The sequence below is a fragment of the Tachyglossus aculeatus genome, chromosome X1 (assembly GCF_015852505.1).
Source record: "Tachyglossus aculeatus isolate mTacAcu1 chromosome X1, mTacAcu1.pri, whole genome shotgun sequence".
NCBI lineage: Eukaryota > Metazoa > Chordata > Mammalia > Monotremata > Tachyglossidae > Tachyglossus > Tachyglossus aculeatus.
Window position 1 is genome coordinate 85,255,204 of NC_052101.1, and position 27,686 is coordinate 85,282,889.

Consider the following 27,686-nt stretch of genomic DNA (forward strand, 5'->3'; position numbering starts at 1 on the left):
TTAAAATTCCCATATTTTCCCAGTCCATTCTGGCTCGTGACTCTTCATACCTGAGTCTTGAACAACTAAAGGAAATTCTGAGTTCCACCAGCTCCCTCGCATTCTTTTGTGATTACCATGGAGATGAGATTCCCAGCATCCAGGCCTTCTGCTTTTCCAGGTCCCAGCCCATCTAAGCCCCCGGACATGTGTAGTCAGTCACTTATGTGGTAATCTGGGGACTCTGGGTTTGGCTGGCGGGATCCTCCACTTCTTCTCCTCCCCAACCTCCCCAAAAATCAAAACCCTCAGAGGAAACTGCATGGGAACAGACAGGCTGGCAAAAGCCCCCCTTCCCTCTTTTTCTGTAATCTATCCTTCAAAGCTCTGGAATGCTCCTCCTCTTCCTCCTCCCCATCCCCACCACACTCAGAAACCTCCTGCCCTGAGTCATGGGGGAGGAAAGAGTGGAGATCAGCCAAGCAAGGGTGTGCTAAGGTTATGAGCTGGTTTCTGTGAATCTGGCTAGAGGACTTCCTCCAGGTTCTGGCATCTATAAAATCAGATTCAGCTGTGCTCTCTGCACCCCTAGAAACTTTGAATTTCAACCCCTGGGCTTGAGCTCTAGGGTTCCTGGAAAGTCATGCTGTGGGACTAGAAGTTACTTCATAGATCAGGCCTTTCCAAACTCCTGAATCGAGGGGAGATGAGACCACGTCTCTCGGTCTCCCTACAAAGGGCAATGGACCCTTCCAGAGCTATGTGTTGTCCCACGATATCTGACTTGAGTGCCGAGTTATCAGCTGAGTCCAGGGAGTCAAAGGAGGTCTAGTGGAAAAGAGCCTGGGGCTGGAGATCTGGGTTCCAGCCCCAACTCAGCCCCTGGCCTGCTGAGAAATCATGGGCAAGTCATTTAACCTCTGTGTCCATTTCCTCATATGTAAAAAGAGAATAATAATAGCTGACGCTCCCTACTTCACAGGGATGTTGTGAGGATAAAATGAGAATTTTCCAAATGGAAATAAAAGCTCTGTGCAAGGTATTATCACTAGCGGTGTCACTTTGTGGCCCGGTGCCCCTCTGGCCCATTTCCCACTTCTTAAGTCTCTGCAACCCCATCTTCCTGTATAAGGGGACCATCGGGGCTCGGGACTTTCGAGAAGTGAATGATAGGATCTTTCTGAAGCTGGGTGGTGGTGGGCGGGGGGGGTCGGATGGGAGAAAAGAGAGCATGAGAAGCAGTGTGGCCTAGTGGAAAGAGCATGGGCCTGGCAGGGAACCTGGGTTCCAATCCCAGCTCTACCAGTTATCAGCTGTGTGACCTTGGACAAGTCACTTAACTTCTCTGAACCTGTTTCCTCATCTGTTCTCCCTCTTACTTAGACTGGGAGCTCCATATGGGACAGAGCCTGTGTCTGACCCGATGATCTTGCATCTACCCCAGAGCTTAGTACAGTGTTTGGCACATGGTAAGCGCTTAACCACAATTACTAATTATTATGATGATGATGATTTCCAGAGATCCGGCATGCGTCTGTATCCCCGCCAGACGGCAATAAGAGTGGGCATCTCTTCCTGTCCTTTTGAATAAACTGTGCATCTAGTCTTGAATAGGGGGGCCCCTATCTGGGAAGGGAAATGTAAACAACTTAGAATCTTGAGATAAGGCACAGAAAACAAGGAGGAAGCCTAATCTAGTACAGAAAGTGTCTTCAGCCCAGAGGAACCCCTGTTTCTCAGGCTCTGGACATGGCTTGAAGTTGCCTGGTCTCAGGTGCCTCCATTTCCCCCTTGACCACTCAAACCCCTCAGTCAAGCCTCTTTTCCTTGTACAGCGAGGGGCCAGCAAGTGAGATAGGCCCCCGGGCGGCCTCCAGCCCACCATCCCCTCTTCCTGCTTCTCCCTCCCCGTTTTGGCCGAGGCGGCCTCCTCCACTGACTGCAGCTTAAGCATTAAAAAGAGGGGCTATCCTGAGCAAGTAGTCAAACACATCTGGGTCCAACTCTGGTCCATCTAGCCCCGCTCGCTCAGCTGGCCGAGATTCTAGGCCCGAGACTCAGATATTCCAGTCACACTTGGACTGGTAGGGTCCATGGGCAGCAGGGAGCTAGCTCTCAGACAGCTTCTGAATGTAGGACTTGGGAGCTCAGAAACCAATGAAACTGAGTGCTTTCCTGCACACATTATTGCCGCTGCTGCTCCTGCCTCGGGCAGTCTGTGGCGTGCACTCTGGGACACCCGTTCAGAACTCCCACTTAATGCAAGGAGAGCCTAGGGTCCCAGGCATTTGACTCTCATACATCTGAATAGCATCTTCTGTGAAAGGTGGCATGGCCTAGTGGAAGGAGCACAGGCCTGGGAGCGAAGGGACCAGGGTTCTAATCCTGGCTCTGCCACTTGCCTGCTGTGACCTCGGACAAGTCACTTCTCTGAACCTTCATTTCCTCACATGTAAAATGGAGACTGAATATCTCTTCTCTTTCCAACTTAGACTGTGAGCCCCATGTGGGACAGGGACTGTGTCTGACCTGATTATACTGTAGATCTACCCCAGCGCTTAGTACAGTGTTTGGCACATAGTAAGCACTTGAATATAATTATTAACTTCTACAGTTGGCTTATTTTAAAACTGCAAAATCATAGTGACTTCCTAGCATCTCCAGTCCTCATATATGTAGTTTTCTGGGCAGCAGGCATTTCCCAGGCCAATGTGTTGCTCACTGCATCAATAGTTGTCCTGTAGGATGCTGACAATTTCAAGGGGCAGCACCCTACTTTCCTCTAAAAGTAAGATCCAGTCCCCGTTTCAGTCCTAACAGGACCTAGTAGCCTAGAGAAGCAGCATGGCTTAGTGGATAGAACACAGACCCGGGAGCCAGAGGACCTGGCTTCTAATTCTGGCCCTGCCACCTGCCTATGTGACCATGGGCAAGTCACTTCACTTCTCTGTGCCTCAGTTACCTCATCTGTCAAATGGGGATTAAGACCGTGAGCCCCATAGGGGACATGGACTGTGTCCATCTGATTAGCTTATATCTACCCCAGCGCACAGTTCATTGCCAGGCAAATAGTAAGTGCTAAAGAAACACCAATTTTTTAAAAAAGGCTCCAGGGCCTCAGTTAAGGCCAGGGTTGAGACAAACACTTCCAGCTCCCTCAGGATTTTACCCGAAGGGATTGAGGTTCTGGGCACGGATGACTTTTCAACATCCTCTCGTGATGTGAGTCGTGTGTGTTCTCTGGCTGGCAGATTGGAGACTGCCCCTGCCGAGCCTAGTGGTTCTGGTGGGCCTCTTGACTAATGGTCACTGAATTCCCAAACTTGCTTGTGAGGTCTGGGGAGCGAGATCCAAAGAGATGAGACAGTCCTCTGCACATAGTGTCCAATAAATGTGATTAATTGATTGATTAGACCTCAGAGGAGTAACAGTTGAGGAGGCAGTGTCAAGCTAGGCCGTTTTGATTCTCCCTGAAGTTTCCAGGCCGGGGAGATACATGGGTGTGGCGAGAGAGAGTCCACACAAAGACCCTCAAGGTGCACTTGAATTTGCACCCTTTGTTCACCCCTCCCTCAGCCCCACAGCACTTATGTACATATCTGAAATTTATTTAATAATTAATAATAATAATAATAATTATTATGCTATTAAGTGCTTACTGTATGCCAGGTACTGTACTAAGCGCTGGGTTGGATACAGGCTAATTTTTTTGTATTCATTATTTATATTAATGTTTGTCTCCTGTAGACTGTAAGCTTGTTGTTGGCAGGGAATATGAACACTAACTCTGTTATACTGTACTTTTCCAAGTGCTTAGTACAGTGCTCTGCACAGCACCTGTATATATGTATATATGTTTGTACATATTTATTACTCTACCTTGTACATATCTATTCTATTTATTTTATTTTGTTAGTATGTTTGGTTTTGTTCTCTGTCTCCCCCTTCTAGACTGTGAGCCCACTGTTGGGTAGGGACTGTCTCTATGTGTTGCCGGCTTGTACTTCCCAAGCGCTTAGTACAGTGCTCTGCACACAGTAAGTGCTCAATAAATACGATTGATTGATTGATTGATTGCTCTGCACAAAGTAAGCTCCCACTATGTCTTAATCTCCATAGCATGGCTCTGTGGAAAGAGCCCGGGCTTGGGAGTCAGAGGTCACGGGTTCTAATCCCGGCTCCGCCACATGTCTGCTGCGTGACCTCGGGCAGGTCACTTAACTTCTCTGAGCCTCAGTTCCCTCATCTGTAAAATGGGGATTAAAACTGTGAGCCCCCCCACCCCCGCCACCGTGGGACCACCTGATCACCTTGTAACCTCCCCAGCGCTTAGAACAGTGCTTGGCACATAGTAAGCGCTTAACAAATGCCATTATTATTAGTCTTCCGATCGATCGACTCTAGGAGAAAGAGCTTGGCCGCCGTTGCTTTCAGGCCGCAGGGTTGGAGGGGCCGAGGCGCCTGCGGTTTGCAGTTTCACCAGAACGTGGCACCCTGTCCCAGCCTAGACTGGTCCCAAGCTGAATTCATTCCTTCAATCGTATTTATTGAGCGCTTACTGGGTGCAAAGCACTGCATTAAGCGCTTGGAAAGCGCAATTCGGCAACACGCAGATCATCCCTACCCAACGGGCTCACAGTCTCCTCTTCGAAGCTTGCCAAAAGCCCCAGGCTCGATTGCCAACAGGCTCGATCCCTCCTTATATACAAAGTGGGATCACCGTTCCCCAAGATAAATACCAAGCAAGAGTGTGCCGTGTGTCCTAATTCATCAGTCTCCCCAGCCAAGAAGTATGTAATCCCAAGAAAAAGAGGGCTTTTAAATCCCCCCCTCCCCTCCTGACCCACCTTCAGATATTTGGAACCAGGGTGCTGCAGTGTGGTGGCTGTCCAGAATGAAAGCGATCCCAGATGCCATTCCCGAGGGGCTCCATCCCACAAGCCTGTTTGTCCCAGTAAGCTCATGGGGGCATCAATCAATCAACTGTATTTATTGAGCACTTACTGTGTGCAGAGCACCTTGGGCGAGTACAATATAGCAGTAGGTGGACACATTCCCTGCCTGCAACGAGAAACAGAGTGGCCTAGTGGAAAAAGTATGGGCCTGGGAATCAGGAGGACGTCAGTTCTAATCCCGACTCCACCTCTGTTCGCTGTGACCTTGGGCAAGTCACTTCACTTCTCTGCGCCTGTTATTTCATCTGTAAAATGGGAATTAAGACTGTGAGCCCTATATGGGACAGGGACTGTGTCCAACATAGGGCTCACAGTCTTAATTCCCATTTAATTCCCATCTACTCCAGTACTTAGTACAGTGCCCGGCACATAGGAAGTGCTTAACAACAACAACAACAACAAAGCTTACACTGCATCCCCTGGAGGTGAGGCCCAGGGCACTTCTGGTCCAACTCAGACCCAAACGGGGCATCCAATCTGGGGCTCTACTTCGGTTGGGCTGGAGTGGGTCAGAGACTTCCAGCCTGAACAGAGACTTCCAGCTCTTCCCCAGCCAGCCAGGCCACGGCACAACTACTGTCATCCTGGTGAAGCACGAGTCAGGATATCTTTTGTCCGAGGCCATCCCAGAGGCTGTGAAGTTGTGCTGGGGCTCACTTTCCTCTTGGTCTGGGAGCAGTAATAATAGTAATAGCATTTATTTAGCACTTACTGAGTGCAGAGCACTGGGAGAGAACACAAAGGTGGGCATTTTAGGATGGTCTCTGTCCCTTCAGGGGCTCGCAACCTATGAGTCTGGGAGCCAAGGAGGCTGTCCCGACCCCTGCCCCCTCCACCGCCTGGGTGGGGGTCATGGAACACCAGGGGTTAACCCCTCCTCAGAGCGGGAACTATAGGTGAAAGCTCTCACGGAGTGGTCACTTTCCCTGGGCCTCAGTCTGTCCGTCTGTCACAAAGAGGAGAGAGTTTTCAGCTAGAACAACCCTATCGTCCTCTGTGGCAGGATATTGTGCCCTTTGGCTGTGCTAGAGGGCCAACTTCAGAACGGATCCCACAGGCTCTGTCCCTGGGGCCAGGCAGAGTGGAACACTTTCCCTGCCCACCACCCTCAGCCAAGTTTCCCAGTGCAAATTACCCAAAATGAGAGTTACATGCCCTGAGATCCCCAAGGCCCCTGCCCCCCTGCCGAAGCTTGGGGTATACTCTTCAGTGTTGGCACCCCAAGTAGTAGAGGCAGCGGGGCTTAGCGGAAAGAGCACGGTCTGGGGAGTCAGAGATTGTGGGTTTTAATCCCGGCTCCGCCAATTGTCAGCTGTGTGACTCTGGGCAAGTCACTTCCCTTCTCTGTGCCTCAGTTACCTCTTCCGTAAAATGGGGATTAAGACTCTGAGCACCTCGTGGGATAACCTGATTACCTTCTATCTACCCCAGCGCTTGGCACATAGTTTAAGCACTTAACAAATACCATTATTATTATTAGTGTCTCTTTGTCATCTGATGCCTTAAAGGACTAGGCCTATCTAGCCCAGTGGAGGGGCTAGGCTATGTGCCCCTGGATGAGAATCCACACTCCTCTCGGGGTCTGGCGTCCATATCCACCGGCACCTTAGGAAAGGCCCGACTCAACAGGAAGGTCCAAAACTTCCACTTGTATCGCCTTGTCATGGGGTCACTCTAAAAAAAACAAAAAACAAAACCAGGCCCTCACAAGGAAAGTTATAAGGAAAAACAGCCCTGAGCTGGCAGCTGCTCCTTTCAGAAGGGCCTACTCTGGTCAGGACATTCCAATCCACCTGGCTGCAGAGTTTAAGACATTTGTGTGCGGCTCTTAAGGGTTCCCAGAGGAGGTGGGGCTGCACAACGAGCCCTGAAGGTGGTGATGGGAACTGGGTTTGCCATTTCTGGACATCCAAAGTCTATTCAGACCCATTTTGAAGATTCTGGAGGCACCTGAAAGGCCACGGTCCCAAAGGGAAATATGATCCCCAGAGAGCACGGCTGCATCCTCTACCCTGGGCCTTCTGCACCTGCCTTCTACTCTGCCCCTGGGATGCTCAGACCTGCTCCTTCGCCGGGACTGCACTTGGCCTAGCCCGCACCCACCCCAACATAGCCACGGGGTCCTGTTCTCGCCTTTCTCTCGACCATGGCCACGTCCAGCCCAACCGAGTTCCTCCGTGTTTTCAACTGACTTCCTGATGTGAAGGGTCACTGAGAAGGTGGCTCCACTAAGGAGCCCAATATAAATAAATGAACAACTGTGTTGAGGTGGAAGAGATGATTCTTTTTTAATGAGGGGGATCCCAATAAAAATGTACACAGTCCGAACTCCCTCTCCCAAAGGGTCCAGACGACTAGCACTAGAGATAAATACTGTGCTTATATATATATATATATACACATATATATATATATATATACGTGTGTGTGTGTGTGTGTGTGTGTATATATATATATATATGTATATATATTTTACTTAAGAAAATAAGAGGCTATCACCAACTTAGGTGAGCTTTATCACTAAATTAGCAGAAACCAACTCAGCACACACTCTCCAGAGATAAATACTGGTGGCTCAGTCAGGAAAAAAATAAAGATTAAAAAAAAAAAAACCCACAAAAACAAAACAAAAAAATCCCTAAAATTGGAAGGTGCTACGTTTGAGTAACCAGCCAAATACTGCATGTGTTGCTGCTGCTGCAGTGATGGAGAGGGAGGGAAGAAGGAGGGACAGAAGGCGAGGAAGGCGAGAGATTGGGGAGGAAGGGGCCGGGAGAAGTGGCAGGAGCCGACTCTTCCAGGAGCGTCCAGGTTCTCGAATGTGATGGGAGGCCACTAGCGACGGGGGGTGGGGGGTGGTGGGGGTGGATCGGCACTCTGTCCTTGCACCAGGCAGCATGGATGAGGGAGGGCTGGACAGCACAGAGGAGGGCAGGCTGGGGAAGGAGGGAGGAGGGCGGTACAGAATGACGGTGCTCCATCCCACTTGGGCAGCTAGTGCAAATAGTCATCGACTCTGGCAAACGAACAGGAGCCCAAGCCCACCCGAGCCATGAGACGCAGACACTCGGTGGCCTGGCCCAGGGCAAGCATCAGTGGGGGCTGCTTTGGCAGGTTCTGAGATTCTGCAGGGGAGAAAGAAAGAGAGCGAGAGTGAGAGGGGGGCAGAGGGAGGGAGGGAGGGAGGGAGGGATGGGAGGAATTACTCCTGGGGAGGCCGTGTTCTGACTACCACGGAGATCTGCACGGTTGCAGTTCTTCGTGGGCTTTAGCTACCAGGGCCAGTCCAGCCCAGGGGGCTCAGAAATCAATTAGGAGCCTGGGATTTGTGAGGCCAGGGAAAAACTCGGAGGAGGCTGGAGCAGGAACTAGGAGGCATACTGCCAGACGAAGCCGCTTCTCTTGAGGGGTAGTTTGGGCTCTGATCTCCGGCAGGATGGGAACGAGTAAGGAGTTGGGGCTCTGGGGATCAACGTGTGTTGTGGTGGGGGGCGGGGGTGTGTGTGTGGCATGTGTGTGTCACCTGTCTTCCTGCAGATGGGCTCCCTTAGTCAGTGGCTGGAGCTGGGACAGGAGGGTGGGCAAAGGGGTTACACGTAGACAGTTCTCCTTTGGCTAGGGCATCATCATCAATTGTATTTATTGAGCGCTTACTGTGTGCAGAGCACTGTACTAGGCGCTTGGGAAGTACAAATTGGCAACATATAGAGACAGTCCCTACCCAACAGTGGGCTCACAGTCTAAAAGATCATTTAAAGTCTAAAAGGTCATTTCCTTGTAACTCAGGTAGAGCTAGAAGGACCTCTTTGCTCCTGATGGAGCCACGGACAGGTCTGGGCAGTCTCCCATGAGGTCCACCAGAGGAATAGGGAATCCACAGGCTGACCCATGTAAAGCCTTGGCAACTGCCGGCTCATTTGTATCTTTAGGAAACAGCTGTGGGTCTGAAGAACACCTGGGACTTCAAGGGAGAGAGGTGGGAGATTTGGTCAGAGCGAGGGGGGCCATCAAGTTACCGGTCTTGACCTAGCCAACCCAGCCTTCCCTCCCAGGCAAAAAACAGATAAACAGGTACTTGGCTTCAGGAGCCACATTATTCCCGGGTTTCCGCAGAAGGTCCCGTTGCTAAATGTTCCAGGACCAAGAGCTACGGGTTCCCCAGAGATCTGGGCAAGGGACCCCAGACCTCTTTTAGGAGCCAACCTGACGTGTCTTTGGGGCAGGGGGTAAATTCAACTGCGCTGACCATGTCGCTTTTGCACCGGAATGAGCCTGGGACGCGGGCTCCTGGACCCAAGAGCTGGAGCCTTTACCTCCCAGCCCTGGAGGTTCCCTGGCACCACCAGGGCTAACTAACGTAGGGTTCGATTTTCCTACCTAAAATCGCACTGTTGAGAGCAGCACACACCGGCTCCCTCTGTATTGGGTCGAGCTGCTGACCAACAGGGCAGTTCCACGGGTCAGAATACGCTAACAAGCTGAACGCGTCCTGAAAAATAGGAAGCGGACGGGGAGAGCGGGTGTTGGCAGATCCACCCACGCCCGCCCGCCCGGCCTCCCTCCCATCCCTCCCGACAGCCAGAGAACTGGGGAGAAGAGGGACTGGGGCCCGTGAAGACACGGAGAGCTTCTCCGTTTGGTCATCAGGGCAAGTTGTTCGCTCTATGGGAGAGGCTCCCAGCCCCAATTCCCGGGGTTGTTAGGGCTGGCCTTTACCTCCTGGTGCTGGAATGTCCGGTCTGAACGCTGTACAACCCCAACTCCCAACGCTGCCCCCGGCCCTGGCCGTACCTGCAGCATCTCTTTATGAGTCAGGTTCTTCCCATACTCTTTGCCCAGCTGCTCACTGAGGGCCTGCAGCTCTCGTCCGAACAAGATGATCCTCTCTGTGGCGGCCTGGTTGCCGCCGCACAGCTGTCGTCGAGGTCGCCCATCTTCTGTACCCCAAGGCGGCGGGAAGGAAGGAAGGAGGGAGGGAGGGAGGGAGGGAGAGAGGAGCACACACTAGGAAAGGCTGAGGGTAATGGCTCTGAGGGATGGGACCCAGGGGTGAAGGGGAGTAAGGAGGGATCACAGCCTTTCAGGGGTACGCCAGTGGACCTGTTCTCCCCCACCTACCGCTTTAAGGACAGAAGGTTGTGGGTCTCAGCCCCGGAGGCACCAGCAGCAGACAACGGTGGGCAAATACATGGCGCATGTGATGTTACTTTGGCCTCAAAGGGGCTGAGGACCTGGGAGGCTTCTCGGGAGAAGACTGGCCCATTGGTAAGCCTGGGCGAGCCACAACTTTACTCATATGGTTTCCAGAAAATTCCTCAGTGACCCATGCACTGCCTACATTGGCCACTGTTTCCCCCGTGTGTGTGTGTGTGTGTGTGTGTGTGTGTGTGTGTGTGTGTGTGTGTGTGTGTGTGTGTGTTGGGGGTGGGGGGAGTTCCCAGTCTCCCTCAAATTGGCCTGGGATCCCGGAGACAGGGCAGAACTATTTCAGCAACAGCTCAGTTGAGAGAACGTTCCCGGGGTTTGGAAGGAGGTGCCGCAATCAATTCACAATTCAATGAAACAAAACTCCCGGCCACGGGGCATCTCGAAGGCTCTCCATCACGGGGCTCTTCTTACCTGGCCACTCTTCCCACTTCCTCGACTCGGGCTCTTTGCTCCTCCCAAGCCAACCTCCAAAACATCCCTTGCTCAACTCACTCTTGCTATGACCCTTTTGCTTATGCATTTTCCCTGCTTGGACTGCCCTTCTCCCTCAAATCTGGCAGATCGGGTCCAGCCTCACTCTCAAAGTCCGCCTAAAAAGTTAACTTCTTTGAGGCATTCCCTAACTAAACCCCTCCCCACCCCTTTCCAATCATGCCACCCCATCACTGTTATGTCCGTTTATTCGATGTTGATTGGTTTATCGGATAGTCATATTTTCCTCTCACACACTGATAAACACTGTTTTGTCACTGGCCGGCAGTCCCGGTTAGATTGTTAGCTGAGGACAGTGATCTCATTTTATTCTTCTTCTGTGGGTTTCCCTAAGTTCCCAGGACAGAGCACTGAACACAACGGGTGCTCAAGAAATACCGTGGATGATCTAGAGAGTGATGACGATGACAACTTTCAACTCCAATACGTGCTGGATATTAGCGTTCCCTCCTCCTGGGAGGTAACCCGTCCTTCCGGCAGATAGGACAGTAGTGGAACTAGGGCTTAGAGCAAAGGCCAGCTGTGGGCCTTCCTCCTGGTGTCTTCTTCCTCTCCCACCAGGTGATGTTGGTGGGAGAGGTGCAGGGGGAGAGGGGATGAAGGAGCCTGAGGGATCGTTCCTCCTCTGGCTACTGCAGCTGCTGCTGCTCTCTTTGGTGCAGCCCAAGCCCAGTTCCGAAGAGATCTGAGGCAGGGACGGAAGGACAAGTACAAGTACTTATACTTGTACAAGTATAAGTCCCTTCTTGATGAGGTGGGGCTCTAGGGTCAGCCTCCCCAGTGGCAGTGTAAGCCCTGTCACAGGGGCTCCCTGAAAAGCTCATTACCAGGCCCGGCTGAGCAGGGAGAGGGGTCTGGTCAAAATCCGGAGACCCTTCAAACACAGCTGGATGGCTATTTCCCGGAGGGAGATCACTCAGGTGTCGCCTTCCCCAGCTCTTTCTCAAGGCCTCAGAGCTCCCACCCACCACCGCCTCCCTGGAGACTGAGAATCACACCAGAAAAGCCATTTCCTCCTGGGATCTCTCGTCCAGTGCGGGTTGGTTGGTAGGGAAAGGATATGGCCAGACTGTGCTCTCAGAGCCCTTACCCACGCCGGACTCATCGGTCTGCAGTATCTCCTCTGATTTGTAGGCACCATTCACTATCCTGGTGGCCGAGGTCTCCAGGACTCCATTGGGGTAATGCTCAGCCTCCACCTCCATCTCGCTATCGCTGAAGGAGAAAAACGAGGGAGGGAGGGAGGGAGGGAGGCAGAGGGGAGTCAGGAGGCTTGGCAGAGAAGAGGGACGAGGTTCGCACAGAGCCAGGGGCTGTCAGACCGGGGCCAAGCAGAAACTGGAGTCTAGGGAAAGCTTTTTTGGCCTACCGAGCGAGGCTCGATCCCGTCCCAGGCTGCTCCTGCCAAATCAGTAGTCAGAGACATACTGGAGCTGGGAAGGTCAGGAGTCTCACTTTGTCTGGAGGCCTTACAGGGGCCACCTCAATGTCTTGGATGCCTATGCGGTACCCATGTCCAACCTGAATGGCTTCAAGGTGGGCAGGGGTCTGCTGACCCAACCTCATTTCCAAACACTCTGGCACCGGGTGTGGGAGGGAAAAGTAGAGTGGAAGAACAGTTTCTAGGGATGGGGGCTGTATTTTTAAGCTGTTGGGGGCCAGGAATGCACCCACTAGAGATGACCTACTCCTTGGACCTCCCTGCCTAGGCCCCAGCCTCTGGAGCAGACTCTGTTCCTTCTTCCTCTCATCTCTCATTAGACCGGGCTGAGCTCTGTCTTACGCCATCGGGTCGTTTCCGACCCGTAGCGGCTCTGTGGCCACATCTCTCCCAGAAAGCCCCACCTCCATCTGCAATCGTTCTGGTAGCGTACCCATAGAGTTTTCTTGGTAAAAACACCAAAGTGGTTGACCATTGCCTCCTTCCGCGCAGTAAACTTGAGTCCCTGCCCTCGACTCTCTCCCGTGTGGCTGCTGCCCAGCTTTGACTTGTAGCAGATTGCCTTCCACTCGCTAGCCACTGCCCAAGCTCGAATGGAACGGGTATGCCTCTGCTTGACTACTCCCGTAGTCGAGACTGGTGGAGTACTGGAAACTCTCCAGCTGTGACCCTGAGAGGGGGTTGAAATCTGACCAGAGGCCATATCATTCCATGGTTTACTCCCGGGGCTTAGTCCTTTTCTCTTGACCGGCCCAGAGACCACCTCAAGAGCACTGTGGTGCAGGGCGGGGGAGAAACAAGAAGACAGAAGTTAAAAAAATGATACCTGGTCTCTTGATTACTCGTACTACTGTGCTGCTGAGATTTGGTAGAGTCTGTTGAGTTTGACTCGGAATAGTTGACTGATGCAGGGGAGGAAGACGAGGAAGAGGATGTGGAAGAGCTCAGAGCTGGGTATTTACTGTGACTCTGTTTGCTTTTTGTCGACGTGAGCCCGTTGCTACAACTTGGGCTGTCTGTTCCTGAAAACCAAGAGGAGAGAATCAAAAGGCTGTAGGAGGGCTGGCAGCACACACAATGCCACCGGCGTGAGGACTGTAGACTGTAAGTTCCTTGCGGGCAGGGATCGCATCTCCCAACTCTGCTGTATTGTACTTTCCCAAGCGCTTAGTCTAGTGCTCTGCACATGCACACAGTAAGTGCTCAATAAATACCATTGATGGATTAGCCGAGGTAAGGCGATTCCTCTACTTTTTGCTCCCCTCCTCCAAGAAAAGCTTGAATTTGGGGGCCGGCATCTGTTCAGAACAAAGTCCAGCAAGGGTGGGTCCACAGAAGTCATTTCAGAGTAAACCGCCCGGGCATCTTGGGATGGGAAGAATCCCAGAACATGTAGATGTGCATTCCGGACATACTCTGGCAAGGACTAGTTCTGAGGGGAGCCCGGCCCCAAGTTTACATGGAGCAAAGGGGCTTCGCTGTCAACGAGTGGCTTGGCCTAGAGTCTACGGGGCAAGGACTGGGTCTCATTCTGGACTCGGGGCAGCACGTGACCTAACCCTCACCCCCGGCAAAATGCCCTCTTTTGGGATGCAGTCCTACTCGTTCTGCTAGAGCCCCATGTAAGCAGGTCCCTCTAGGGCTGGGGAGCTTTCTTCTGAGAATCCCTCCATAGGAGACCTGGGGGTCTCAAGCGGAAGACCTGTTTCTTTTAATATTCACGGCCTCTCCCCAGTCGATCAGTGGTATGTACCGAATGACTACCGTGTGCAGAGCACTATACTAAGTCCTTGGGAAAGTACAACAGAGTTGATAGACACGATCCCTGCCCATGACAAGCTTACAGGCTACAGGGGGAGACAGACATTAAAACAGATTAGGGATGGAGGGAAATAGCAGAGTATAAGGATATGTGCACAAGTGCTGTGCGGTTGGGGTGAGCATCAAAGTGCTTAAGGGGAAAAGGAGCGTAGCCTAGTGGATAGAGCACAGGCTTGGGAATCAGAAGGACCTGGGTTCTAATCCCGGCTCAGCCATTTGTCTGCTCTGTGGCCTTGGGCAAATCACTTCACTGCTCTGAGCCTCAGTTACCTCATCTGCAAAAGGGGATTAAGACTGTGGCTCTATGTGGGGCAGGGACTGTGACCAGCCTTAACTTGTGTGTACCCCAGTACTTAGGATAGTGCCTGGCACATAAGCGCTTCACAAATACCATTAAAAAAGGGGGGTGCGGCAGAGAGACACAGACAAGTGCATAGTTGACCCAGCGGGGAGGGTGGCGGATAGGGGAAATAAAGAGCGTAGGGAAGGCCTCTTATAGATGTGATTTTAGGAAGGTTTCGAATCAGTCAATGGTATTTATTGAGTGCCCACTGTATGCAGAGCACTGTACCAAGCACTTGGGAGAGTACCATAAAACAGAGTTGATAGGGAAGTTCCCTGCCCACCACAAGCTTACAGTCTATAGGTGGGGAGAGGTGGGAAGAGTGGTGGACTGCTGGACAGGATAGGGGGAGGGAGTTTCAGGTCTGAGGGAGGACGTGGGCAAGGGGTCAGTGGGAGGATGGATGAGATTGAGGTACAGAAAGGAGGCTGATGGTGCGCAGGTTGGGTTGTAGTAGATCAGCGAGGTAGGGAAGGAAGGAGAGAGCTGATTGAGCGCCTTGAAGCTGATGGTAAGAAGTTTCTGTTGTTACGGAGACGGATGAGCAACCATTGGAGGTTTCTGAGAGGGGAGATAAGGACTGAGCATTTTTTTCAAAAAAAAAAAATGATCCGGGCAGCAGAGTGAAGTATGGACTGAAGAGGGGAAAGAGACAGGAGGTAGGGAGGTCAGAGAGGAAGCTGCTGAAGTAATCACAGCGGGAAATAAGTGCTTGTGTCGGCAGAGTAGCAGTTTGGATGTAAAGGAAAGCGCAGATCCCTCTGGTTCACTCTCCAGACACTTCCAAAGCCCAAAGTTGCCACTCTCCCGCACTCTCCTAACACCTGGCCATCTCCCAGAACTAGGCAGCCAAGTGACATTTTCTACCGACGGCAGGGTGGAAGTTCTGCCCAAATCCGTTGGGTTCTGGCCGCCATCATCATCATCATCAATCGTATTTATTGAGCGCTTACTGTGTGCAGAGCACTGTACTAAGCACTTGGGAAGTACAAGTTGGCAACATAAGCCAACTCAGCCTAAGGCTGAGCCCCCATTTTAACAGGTGAGGAAACAGCCACTGAAAAGTGAAGTGACTCGCCCAAGGTCACACGGCAGACAAGTGGCAAAGCTGGGATTAGAACCCAGGTCCTCTGGACTCCCAAGCCCGGGCTCTTCCCACTAGGCCACGCCGATCAGGGAAAAGTTTGTGTTGGATCCTCGAAGCTCACTGCTCCACAGAACTGCTTACCGGTGCTGTGGATGTGGGAATTGCTGGAACCATGTCGGGGGCTGAGGCTGGGGGATCCTGGATAGCTGTCCTGGGATTTGGGGCTGCGTGCACTGAAACAGCGGACTTCACTGTCTGTTCCATTCACCATCTCCACGAACTGCCGGCACCTGGGTCCCAAGAGCCAGGGAGGGAGAGAGGAACACGGAGAGCGGAGAGAAGCTGCTTTATGTCGACGAGACAGAACGCTACAGCTCCCGTCAACTGTATGGCCAAATCGACCTGGTACTCACAGCCCTTCATACGCACGGGCCAGAGATTCCTGCGGGTTTCCCCTGACAAACAAACAATCCTCCCAGTTGAGGCCTCAGGCACTTCCAGGTGGGTGAGACTTACTTTAACATGAAGAGCAGGTTGGGGTTGTGGTCTAAGAGGCCCGGGTAGAGTTGCTGGGTAGCTTCGATGGCCTCTCCCACTCTGCCTGCTAACACAAGCTTCTGTATTCCTGCAACCGAGAGCAAAATGGTCAGGGGCCAAGGAAATGAAGACCACCAGGGACAGCTTTCAAATGCGCCCCCCCGCCCCACCTCCCCCCCGCACCACCGCCTCCATTTTGCTGACCAGGAGAGCTAACGGCACCCCGAAAATCAGATCACACAAAGCTTCCCTGGGCTTCAAAGAGGCTGCCGGCAGGACTGCTGCGGAGCGCTTAAAACTCCGGCACCCTTTTCCCACATCAACATGGGGGCATAGCCCTTTGGACCAGGGAGGGAAGACACTTGGTGCTGTAGTCAAATGAAACTGCAGGAGAACCTTTAGAAGGAAGTGGGCGGATTGTGGGAGGTCCCGTGGCCAGATCCCTGGACTCAGCTCTTCTGCCACAGGATCTTTAGGCCCAGGAAGCCTCGAGACCCTTGGACTTAAAGGCAGGAGGGCCCATTTCTGTTCCTTTAGGGACATCCCCACTCACTGCCCAAGGAAGCCCTAAGTCCAGGAGGAAAAAAAAAGAAGTCAACCTAAAATGTGTCTGTTCAGAGTTGAGAGCTGGGGATAGGGCTAAAGGTGAATCTCGGCCGGTACAGCCACTTTGTGCTTACTAAATCCTGGCGGTTTCCTCTAGGTGCTTTATTACTTCCCTTAATTTGGTGTTTTATCTCTTCTCCCTACCCCACTCCATTTTCACCCTCTAATCTTCCTAGGCAGCCTGCCTGCATTACTCTACATTTCATTCTCCCATTTTCCTTCTTTACCCCTAGGATCTGGTTTTTCTTCTCATGGTGCTTATTTTTGGTTCTCTGGCTTTCTTGGGGTCAGTTTCAGACTCCTCTCCCCTCTGCTCCATCTGTTTACCTGAATTTTTGCTACCCACGCTCACACAAACCCAAACCAAGCCAATTATATCCACAAGATGCTCTTCTTTTTCCCCCAGGGAATACAATGCCTAAATTTTCCCTTCATCGTATGGTCTCGTTCACAGAAGAGGCGGATGAGTGATTTCATCTATCGGCCAAGCAGGGTGGCTCCCTTTGAACCTTTTGGCCTTTACGGTGATCCCGGGAAGTCACTCTGGGCCAGCATGGAGTTTAGGGGGAAGTGGCAGGACACAATTCATCTTGGTGCATTTAGGTCTCTCCTCCTCCTCAAATCTCAACTCTCCTACTTGCTGGCTTTTCGTCCTACTAATGTGAGAGTGGTAACGGTAACGGCGGCGGCGACAGGTGGTGGGGAGGGGGAGAGGAGGCAGTAGAGGCAATTTCTTTAGCTAGGAGAGCAAGACACCCATGCTCCCCTTGGGCTCAACTGGTCCAACTGCCCCAGCCCATTCTGGACAAGCTTCTTCTCTCTGAGCCCCTAAAGAACATGAACCCCGAAGCAGCCTAACTGCTAGAAGTTCGGCCCCTTTGGGGGTTTCAACTGGGCTCAGCCCACCTGTCCTTGCGGCCTAGGGACTTAGTGTCTGGTAACCCCAGCCCCTAATCCCAGGACGGCAGACTCTGTCCACGAAGCAACATCATCCACGGGAAGCTCCTGGTCCTCACCCCAGGCACTCCAGAAAACCTTAGGAAAAAACATCCTGTGTACAAATCGGGCTCCCAATCACTGCCGGGGATGGGGATGAATTTACTCGCTAACTTGCCTGACGTTTTCCTCCGATTTCCTTTCAAAACCTTGGTGGATCAGGTCTCGGTACATAAAGTTGCCTATGCTGAGTCACCAGGGAGGGCTCTGTTTGGTTTGGGGACGGCTCCCAGATGGTAACTGACAGCAGCAGGGGGGGCCCACGGGAGGAGCAAGGCCCAGGACGGGAAAAGGGGAAGGGGCAGAGGGAAAGGGAAAAGGACGGAGGTGAGGAGCCAGAAGGGCTGCGGCCTGAGAGCTGGGAATCGTCAGGACAGCTGTGGGGGGGGAGAAGAGCGGCTGGACCGACACTAGGGAGAGATTATGACTGTGGATGGACAGGGTGGGGATCAATGAAGGAGCAGGAGCAGGGAGAGGGGCAGGAATAGGATGGGAGGGGCAGAGATAGGGGCAAAGGACCAGAACTGTGATTTCTGCTAGTGGGTTGGATAACTCAAGAAAAGACACGGTTTCAGCCCATAGATGCCGTTTAAAAGCACACTTTCCTTTCTCTTTCTCTGGTTCTTTATTCTTCCTCTCCCCACTTCATCCATTCACTCATTCATCAATATATTCCTTTTCCCATGACAGATACTCCAGGGAGCCCCCCACCTAGGGGCAACTTGAGAACAAGGAAGCCCTACTGAAGTAACGAGTCAGGAAAGGTCTGGGGGCTCAGCCCACCTCAAGTTGTTGGGATGCGGCCCTTGGTGGGTTCTGGGACTGGATACGGGTAGCCCGCTGAGGGACAGGCAGGCTGCCACCGCCGCTGCCCTCCTCCAGCGGGTACCGCGGGAGTGCGTGGTCTGTTGCTACAGGCTGCCCCAGCCTGAATCCCGTCTCCTTCCTCTGCTCACTAGAAGGAATGGGTGCTCTGCCTGAGAGAGGACAAGAGGAGCCGGAGGCTCCCGGTATGTCAGAAGCAAACACACATCCCAGCAGATTATACAAGGCCTCGGTGTGATCGGAGTGTGCCGATAAGGCCGTGGGAGAGCCAGGCTTCAAGGCAACGAAAAGTAAATGCAGAAGAACTGAACCTGAGCCCGCTGGGGGCCCTGCCCGGGCTTGGCAGCCCCACGCTAGCTGATAAAGGAACAAATCCAGCATCCGAATCATCAGGAGAATGTGTCCCAAAGTAACTCGGGCTTCAGGTACAGGAGACAACCCCTTTCAGTGCAGTGGGCTTACAACAGTCAGTCATTGGTATTTATTGAGCACTTACTGTGTGCAGAGCACTGTATTAAGCGCTCGAAGAGATGTCAGAAGTGGGATTCGAACCCATGCCTCCAGGGGAGACTATGCCCTCACCGCAGTGCCTGCGACCCGGGGTGGCTGCCTCTTAAAACGGAGGAGCACAGGGCTGGGCGGGATTGCTTCTGAGACGCTCATCTGCGCGTCTCACAAATCAGGCCGGTCACGTCTGGAAACACAACCAACGGAGGCGACGTGCCCAAGGCACAGTGTCCTCCGAGCAAGGTGACTGAAGCCACGTTGGGGAGGGTGGGGGGGTCGGCCTCAATGAGAGCAAGGGTAAAGGAGGAGGGAAAGGCAGGAGCGGGGAAGGGACAATGGAAAAGCGGGAGGTAGGAAGACAGAGAGGAGACTCGGTCTTACTTTGTCTGTTCTTTATGGAAGTCTGCTCTTCTTGGATTGTGGTTTCTGTGATGCGTGCAAAAGCTGTGGCTGTCGCACAGTACCCATGATGCACCAGGTAGGAAGAGACCATACTACAAGAGAGAGAATACAGTGACACCAAGAAATGCATTTCACAGCAGACAATGTGGCTAGAAAGGCCACTTCTCTGCCCCACGCTGCTCACCCACAGCTGAGAATGGAACTCTCCATCGAGACTTCTGGGCAGCCAGCATTGGGCGAGAGACAAAAGTGCGAGGGTCCAAGAAGACCTGCTGAGTTCAAATAGGACACAGGAGAGCCCAGAGCTGGCGACGCTGGGAAGCTCGGTCCGGGAGTTGTGAGAATGATCTCCTCGGCCACATTCACCAGGGGACAAACATCACCCCAGCAGCAGGGAATTGGACTGTGACTTCTTATGACAGCAGTCAGGCAGCCCTGACCCTCTTCGCGGGGGCCAGAGGAGAAAGCATTTTCGGAGGATGTTGGAAAACGTCCTCCCGGTGCCACGCCCAGGGGCAGGTCCTGGATCGGATTCTTTGCAGAGACATTCACTCTCATCAGATCGGATTTAAGCTTGGAAAACCACACATACATTTCCCAGGACGTCACCCATCAAGAAAGACAGAGGATGGTGGAAGCCGCGCTGGGTTTTCTGAACCGATCGTCAACTCTGCGGGAGGGACACCTACTGAAGACCTAGCAATGCACTTGTAGATCAAATGAGATCAACTGTTTATTGAAAACCTCACAGTGAAACGCCTCACACTTCACTGAGTCTGGTGGGCTTCACTCACCGCTGTAACAGGGAGACTGTGGGTATGTGTGTGTGTGAAATCCTTTCACATTACACACAAAGATAGACTAGACTGGAATGACAGCTTTCTCTGGTCTCTTTTGTGTCCCCCCCCCGTCCCCCCGTGAGCCATTCATTGTCTCGGCACCCAGGGGCCTTATAATGAGCTTTTTTTACGTTTTTGAGTTCGGGCAGCTAATCCAGCACATCAGAGAACAACTGTTCTCATTGGATGGGGCAGCAGATGGAACCAGATGGGTGACAGAGTCCTAAAGGGTACCAGGCAGGAGGCAGCCTGGGGCCTCAAGGATCGGATTGTCTATATTTTCAAATTTCTTTCTCTCTCCAACAGACAAGCACTTAGTTCCCGTTCAGAGTACACTGGTGGTCGTTCTGGGGAAGCTGTGGGCTTCCTAAAGACCCCACTGGGATGGAACCTAAAAGCCAGGTCTGTTGGCCCAGCCTGGAGCTCCCTAGCAGGGCCTAGGTAGCACCTGGGGTCCCTCAGAGACCGAGGGACAGTTCAGATGCCATTCGGCTGTTGCTATACTCAGAGGGTGTCAAAGATCGGAGGGTTCAACTTGGCAATGAAGTGACTGATCACTTTGCTGCCAGGAGGCCACTCCCACAGCCTACAATGGGCGAGTGTGGGTGGCTGGGATCAAGTCCCAAGGGCAGCAGAGTGGAACGTTCAATGGGGGCAGGGTGAGGGGAGCACACGCGTGACACTTTCCTTCTACCTCACTTGGCTTTTGAGGAGGTTTCAATCCGGCACCACGGCCAGGACCATATGGCCTGTGAGAGTTGCATATCAGAATGTTGGGGCACAAAACCGGGAAAGCGGCCCAGTCCCGTCGAAGCCAGTCGCCACGGGCAGGCACCAAGAACAGCCCCCCAACTCTAAGCCCTTCCTTCCCCCTCATTCAACACTAGCCTCAAATTCCCCCTTATGCAGGGAGCTTACCAGATCAGGTATGGGGTGGGAGTGGCGGAGGGGGTGGAAATGAGGACTTGGGCCTCCTCCACCTATCAAATTAGGGGTGGAAATGGAAACATCCGCACTGAAAACAAACCCCCAAAACCCGGTCGGTATAGTAAACCCACGCTAATTCAAAGTGCACAGGACCAGGACAAAAGGATTTTGAATGAACCGATTTTTGTTTTTAATCAAAAACCAGCTCTTAGCGGCCTGAGGAACGGCAGTCATTGCCAGTTCTGTAATGTACTGAATAAACTAATGTTGGATTAAGACAGCCTTCCTGCAGATGCCCGCAGTTTCGGAGTGCTGAAACTGTTGTGGATCAAGGTGTGTCAAGGGGGCATCGGGCTGCTTTATGTTGTCAGCTCTGGGGAGGGCAGGGACCTGCTGTGAGAATAAACTGTGCAGTATTTAGCACAGTAAAGACAACTGCTCAGTAAACATTGAAACAACACCTGTACCCCCGTTTCTCCTCCTCCTCCAGCCTTTCTCTACCAAGGGGCATGTCCCAGAGCGAAGATACAGAAGAACAGCCAGTACTGAGCCCTCTGCACTATCTGCAGGCCTCGCCTAATGCCTTGCCTAGTGCCCATCCCCACACCACAGGCTCTTCAATTTCAAACGAAGCCAGCTGGCCCCCAGCAATCTAGGTAACATGACACTCTCATCAACACGTGCAGGAAACCTCCAGGCTCAGTGGAATCACCATAACCCTGGGCAGTTTGTCCCAGGAGGCTGGTTCCTTTAGTTCCATCAGGCCGGAGCCAGAATATTTGAGCTTCAAGTGCTAGGGCAAGCAAGGCCTCTGAGGTTCCAGACTCCCAGCCTCTTCAAAGTCCCCACTGGGAAGCACACTGCCATCAGGGCAAGGTGGGTACAGAGAGAGCCAGAAGAGAGCTGGCGACCCGGCCGGGCCCAAGACAACCACATTCGCTCCGGCCCCTCCTTGGAGAAAAAAAAAAACGCTCGATAAATGGGAGGGGGGAAGAAGGAGTTACAGAATTCTTTCAGCCCCGCGTCGAGTCCGTCTTATGGGTTTTGTTCTACCCCGAAGTTTCATTCTGCAGAGTTGGTCCGGAGATGCTCGGTGTGGGGGCAAGTTTGGGGAGATTCTGGAGGGCTCAGCTTTACCTGATACTTCAGCAGGGTGAAGTTTCTCCCTAGCTCCTCTGATCCACGGTCGGTCAGACCACAGATGTGGTGACCCCGGTGCGCTGTCGAAGGAGAGCCTAGTGCTCCTGAGCCCAGCCCCGGAACCCTTTGAAACCTGAGTCAAATCCACCCAGGTCCCCATACGGCCTTGCGATTCTCTGGTTCCAACAGTTATGAGCCTGATCTGAAGGGGTGAAGCTGCAGAGCTGTCTGTCCTGATCAGATCCTTAGTTCATAACTAGGGGCACCAAAGGAGTTTTTTAAAAAAAGATCTCCTAGTTTCAAGCACAGAAACACAGGCCCTGACGGGACACTGGAAGGCTCGTTCTAAAATACTTATGGGTTGGGGTGGGACTCAGGAGCTTCTTGCAGAAGAGAAGCCGCTGAAGAGAAAAATCACAATTGGGATCCTAACACATACCCTTGAGTAGGCTGGGAAAGGGCTTCGCTGGACACCATTTATCTGCAAGCCCCTCCCTGTCACTTCACTCCCAGACGCCGGCAGCGATGAACTGGGTTGCGATGGCTTAATCGGAAACAGTTTCCCGAGTGAGATGGCGAAGAACAGAGGGAACAGTGGGTTGAGGGCTCTCCTCAGGAGAGCAAGGATTGAAGCAGTGACAGCTGGAATCTAAACACCAAGCTGGGTGCCTTGCCAAAGTCTACGTGATAACTGGACAGTGATGGGGGGAGGCGGGGGGGGGGGCATGGGGGGGGGCATGGGGGGCGCACACCTCCTGATTGTGGCAAGGAGCCAGGTCTGGATGCAGGGACCTGTCAGGGTCTCGACCAAAAACAAAGTAGAGGAAGGTCAGGGCAATGACTTACTTCTGCAGCATATCCTGCCACTCCCCTAGTCTGTCGCCGACGGGAAAGCGTTTAATCGTGCCTTGGATCTTCGCTCTCCACTCCCTCATGTAGTCTTCAATGTCAAACACAAACGGCTGCTGCCCAAAGTTGGCATCAACAATCTCTCCCGGAGTCTGCAGGCCCACCGTGGGATACAGGTTAGACTAAAAAGGAAGAGATCCTGATTAGGGCTTCTCAATTACTTCTGTGAGCCCCCATAGAGAAGGAAACCAAACCAAACCAAACCAAAAAAAAGAACACTTGCTAGGTGACTTCTAAGGCCTGTGATTGGGATGAAGGGGGATTGGGCAGGAGGTCGCAGACCTAGGGGTTGATAAAAAGGCCAGGAGAAGGCTCCCAGGAAAGAGGTTCCTTGACCCTGGGACCGACTCCCAGGGACTCTTCTCTGTCATACTAGTGGCCTTGTGATCCCCAAATGTAAAACCACTTCAAAGGATTAGAGAAGTGAAGAGAAAAGGAAGATCCAAAGGGAAAGTGCATAAGTGTGGGTGAGGGGTGTGGTGCTTAACTTCATCTCAAGATCCTTGGGCTTCAGTTCCTACATCCCCACAGCTATGCCCTGGCCAAGGTATATAGAACCATCCTGCCCTGACTGCTGGCTCTTGCAATGGTCTGGGCAGAAGGCTTTGAAAACAACCTGAGCCTTCAAGGAACCCTGATCCAGACCTCAAGAAAATCTTGAGAGCTGTGTGCTGGCAGGGGTTGTGAACCAGGTGGCACCTGCAAAAGGGGGCCCAAGCCCAAGGGATCTTGAGAAATTCTTTCTGGCTTTGGGATGCTGGGGCCGTGGAAAAAAAATTGGTCACGTTCTGCTTGCCACTGGCGTTCTCAGGGCCAACCTAAAGAGGGGAATAAACAGGTTGCTTCCCTGAGTCAGCCCATTCCCCCAGGTTCTTCCGCGCAAGGAGAGGAAACTTGTTAGGTGGGTTCAAGCCAAAGATATGAGCAACCAACTTTTGGGGGAAACGGGGGAAGGAAGTGCGGGGGGGGTGGGGTGGGGGTGGAGTGGCTAACGATCAGTCTGAAGATTATCCAGGTCTCTTACCTCCTCCCCTGTCCTTTAGCTGCCAAACATCTCAAATACCTGAGCGTTGACTGTACTGGATTCCCTAAAGGCTACCTGCACTGAAAACAATGTCAGAGAAAATGCTTGGAGAATTGGGTCTGGCAGCAAAAGCAGTAACATCAATAGATACAGAATTTGGCAGTACCACTGGAATGCCCTTTGCCTACAGGGCTTCTTCAGTTCAACAAGCAGGACTTGACTTTTTCTTCTCAATGCACTATGCGAAATATATAGGGGGCTCTTGCCACTCAACCTACAGGCCCCAAGGGAACGCCCTCTGAATATAAGGGGGAAGGCAGGAGAGAGGGTGGGGGAGGGGGAATATTCACGGGGGAATTTGGAGCGCAGAAGGACCTGGGGGCAGCCTTGGGGCAAGGAGCAGAGAAAGGATGAACCAGAGAGAGACAATGCTCACGGAGGAGAATGTGGAACTGGGGAAAAAGCACCGAGGAACTGAAAATCAGTGTCGTAAAAACAGGCAAGGTGCACCCAATTTGGCTTTTTTGTTTCGACCATCTCTTCCCTGTGTCTCTCAAAGTCAGTATTCTCTTGGTGTCATCGTAACTCTTTCCTTGCCAACCAGGGCCAAAGCTGGAGGCTAGGAGAAGGTAGCAGTAGGAGTCAACAAACCAAAGTCAGGGGTGGGGTGGGGGTGGGGGGCACCAAATACCCCAGGGCAGGAGAGAAGCCGGTTTAAGCAAGTGATGTGAAAGAGGGCCTAAGTGGGATGCGGGAGACACACGTAAACTCCCTCGCATTTGCCCCTTCCCTACTGTTGGCCGGCCTGGTGAGGGCGGCCGGACTTGGGCCTGCTGTCGAAGCAGAGAGGCCCCTGTTCTCCTCCCACAGTGGCCCAGCTTCAGCTGGAGGGTATGAGGTAAGTTACACCTTCACTTCCTGTTGAACAGGAACTTCTGGCCAACTCAGTGCTCTGAGACGGCAGACTCTCCCCAGCCTAGGGGCAGCATGAGCTGGCAGAGGGAGGCTCTGCATGTGGGTTCACTGGAGGAGGGGGAAGACTCCATCCTAGGAGGGGTTTCCTGGAGACCTGGGACTCTGGTGCTACCACATCCTGGGATGTGGGGTCGGACTGAAGGTCCTAGGAGGGAGCCAGTACTTCTGGATCTGTGAGCCGGTTTCCCACTGCCCCATGATAACTTGATCTTGCTGAGTCCAGCTCAGACCAGCAAGAAGGGGAGTGAGGTGGCTCACTGCTCCTCCTCAGGGACCAGAAAAGGGCCAGACCACAGGAACTGGATGTTTCCTTGGAAGGTTTTCCCTTGAATGGTCTGGTGAGCTGGGTCAATCTGTGTGTTCTCTGGCTCTGAATCTGGAAGGAGAAAGGGCACCATGCTTCTTAACTAGGCCTGAATAGTTAGCAACTTCAGGAGGGGTGATGGGCCGGGGCCTGGGACAACCCTCCCGGGTTGAAGCACGGGAGTGGTGATGAGGAAGGGCTATGGTGAGAGGAGATTCGGGGGGCGGGGGAGAGGGAAGTGGCGAAGTGTTGAGAGTGCTCAGGAAAAGGGGCTGGCAGCATGGCCTAGAGGAAAGAGCATGGGTTTGGGAATCTAGAGGACGTGGGTTCTAATCCCAGCTCCGCCACACGTCTGCTGTGTGACCTTGGACAAGGCACTTCACTTCTCTGTGTCTCAGTTACCTCATCTGTAAAATGGGGATTGAGACCGTAAGCCCCATGTGGGATATGGACTGTGTCCAACCTGATTATCTTGTATCTGCCCCGGCGCTTAGAACAGTGCTTGTCACATAGTAAGCGCTTACCAAATACCACAATTATTACAGGACTAGACTAGAGGAGTTATGGCATGGGTGGGGGAAAATGGGGTGATCCAGGAGGAAACTCCTAACAGCCCCCAGTTCAAATGACTGGACCAGGGGCAGGAAAGGTGGGTAAGGTGCCAGGCTCTGAAACCTTGGCTTCCAAGGTTTTCTCTTGGCTGCTGGACTGACCCTATTTCCCGGAGAAGCCTGAAGCATCATCCTGAATGACCTGACATGTCCTCTAGGGCTCCAGGGCCACACTGGGGAGTCAGCTGTCTTATTCCTGAAAAGGGGGAGCCGGGGGTGGTGGTGGAGAGAAGAGGGTTTCTTTATAGTATTTGTTAAGTGCTTACTATGTGCCAGGCACTGTACTGAGCACTGGGATAGATACAAACGCTTAACAATTACAATAATAATAATGATAATGATGATGATAATTTTGAGCTAGCCAGGCCAGCTCTCCTCAAAGTGCTGTGGGTGTGAACATTCCTGAGAGACCCTACCCTGCAGTATGAGAGGGAGGGTGGCCTCACAAAAGGGAGCCCTGTATTGGGATTCAGCTGCGTCAGCCAGGAAATTCACAGTTTGTTGAGAGCTACCGCTCCCTTCTTCACAAGACATTAAGCAGGAGACAAGACACCCTCTTTCCCCCTCCCTTCACTTTACATCCTTATTCAAAATACCAAAAGCGTGGATACTCACAGGGAGGTCTGTAAAGGCTATACCTGTGGGAGGAAAAAATAATCATTAAAAAGAACAGAGGCTGCGGTTCCCACTTACCTAAGGCCTTAACAGGTGACACGTGTTACTCTGTCTCAGTGAAACTTAAACAGATTTGTCCCTGGACATTTTCGATCTGGTCTTTCCTCACCTTTCTACCCTTCTCCGGAAAACCAGAAGTATGGGGGAAACTGAAGGCCTATTCAGTACCCCAAATGCCATCAGTCAGCATCTCAGAAGAAGCCTCTTTTCCTTTTGACTCCCTCACTGTGAGCACTGTAGAATCCCAGGGCTAGAAAGTACTTTAACAGGTGATTTAGTCCACCCCCGCTACCTTCAGACGGGATCACACTGAAATCATCCGGGACGCACGGCCTAGTGGAAAAAGCACGAAGCCGGAAGCCCAAGAGACCCAGAATCCAGTCTCAGCTCTGTCACTTGCCTGCTGTGTGACCTTGGACAAGTCACCAATTTCTCCGTACCTCAGTTCCCCCACCTGTAAAATAGAGGATAAAAATGCCTGTTCTCCCTCCTTCTAGACAGTGAGCCTCGTGTGGGACACAGACTGTGTCTGATATGATTAAGAATAATAATAACAGTGCTCTGCACACAGTAAGCGCTCAATAAATACGATTGATGATGATGATGATGATGGTATTTGTTAAGCGCTTACTATGTGCCAAGCACTGTACTAAGCGCTGGGGTAGATACGAGGTCATCAGCTTGCCCCACGTGGGGCTCACAGTCTTAATCCCCATGTTACAGATGAGGTCACTGAGGCCCAGGGAAGTCAAGTGACTTGCTCAAAGTCACACAGCTGGTAAGTGGCAGAGCCGGGATTAGAACCCACGACCTCTGACTCCCAAGCCCAGGCTCTTGCCAATAAGCCAAGCGGCTTCTCTAACAATAATGATGGTTTTTGTTAAGCGCTTACTATATGCCAAGCACTGTTCTAAGCGCTGGGGTAGATACAAAGAAATCAGGTTGTCCCACGAGGGGCTCACAGTCTTAGTCCCCATTTTCCAGATGAGGTAACTGAGGCACAGAGAAGTCAAGTGATTTGCCCAAAGTCACACAGCTGCTAAGTGGCGGAGGCAGGATTAGAACCCATGACCTCTGACTCCC

At 52.4% G+C, this 27,686-nt stretch overlaps 1 protein-coding gene across 2 annotated transcripts in view; it reads right to left on the reverse strand.

Annotated features, from left to right (window-relative positions):
- Positions 1–7,197: 7,197 nt before the first annotated feature.
- RANBP10 (RAN binding protein 10) overlaps positions 7,198–27,686 on the reverse strand; it is a 105,265-nt gene continuing 84,776 nt past the window's right edge. Inside the window, exons 5-14 of one of the 2 annotated variants that reach the window (XM_038772303.1) lie at positions 26,544–26,566; positions 22,952–23,136; positions 19,179–19,291; positions 15,843–15,951; positions 15,468–15,616; positions 12,902–13,097; positions 11,725–11,849; positions 9,726–9,868; positions 9,312–9,423; positions 7,198–8,059 (exon numbers count right to left, since the gene is read on the reverse strand). In XM_038772303.1, the coding sequence (XP_038628231.1) occupies positions 7,929–8,059; positions 9,312–9,423; positions 9,726–9,868; positions 11,725–11,849; positions 12,902–13,097; positions 15,468–15,616; positions 15,843–15,951; positions 19,179–19,291; positions 22,952–23,136; positions 26,544–26,566 (1,286 nt within the window). In that variant the 3' untranslated portion in view covers positions 7,198–7,928. Of the gene's footprint in view, positions 8,060–9,311; positions 9,424–9,725; positions 9,872–11,724; positions 11,850–12,901; positions 13,098–15,467; positions 15,617–15,842; positions 15,952–19,178; positions 19,292–22,951; positions 23,137–24,038; positions 24,058–26,543; positions 26,567–27,686 lie in introns of those variants that run through there. The other variant, XM_038772304.1, reaches the window with a different exon arrangement.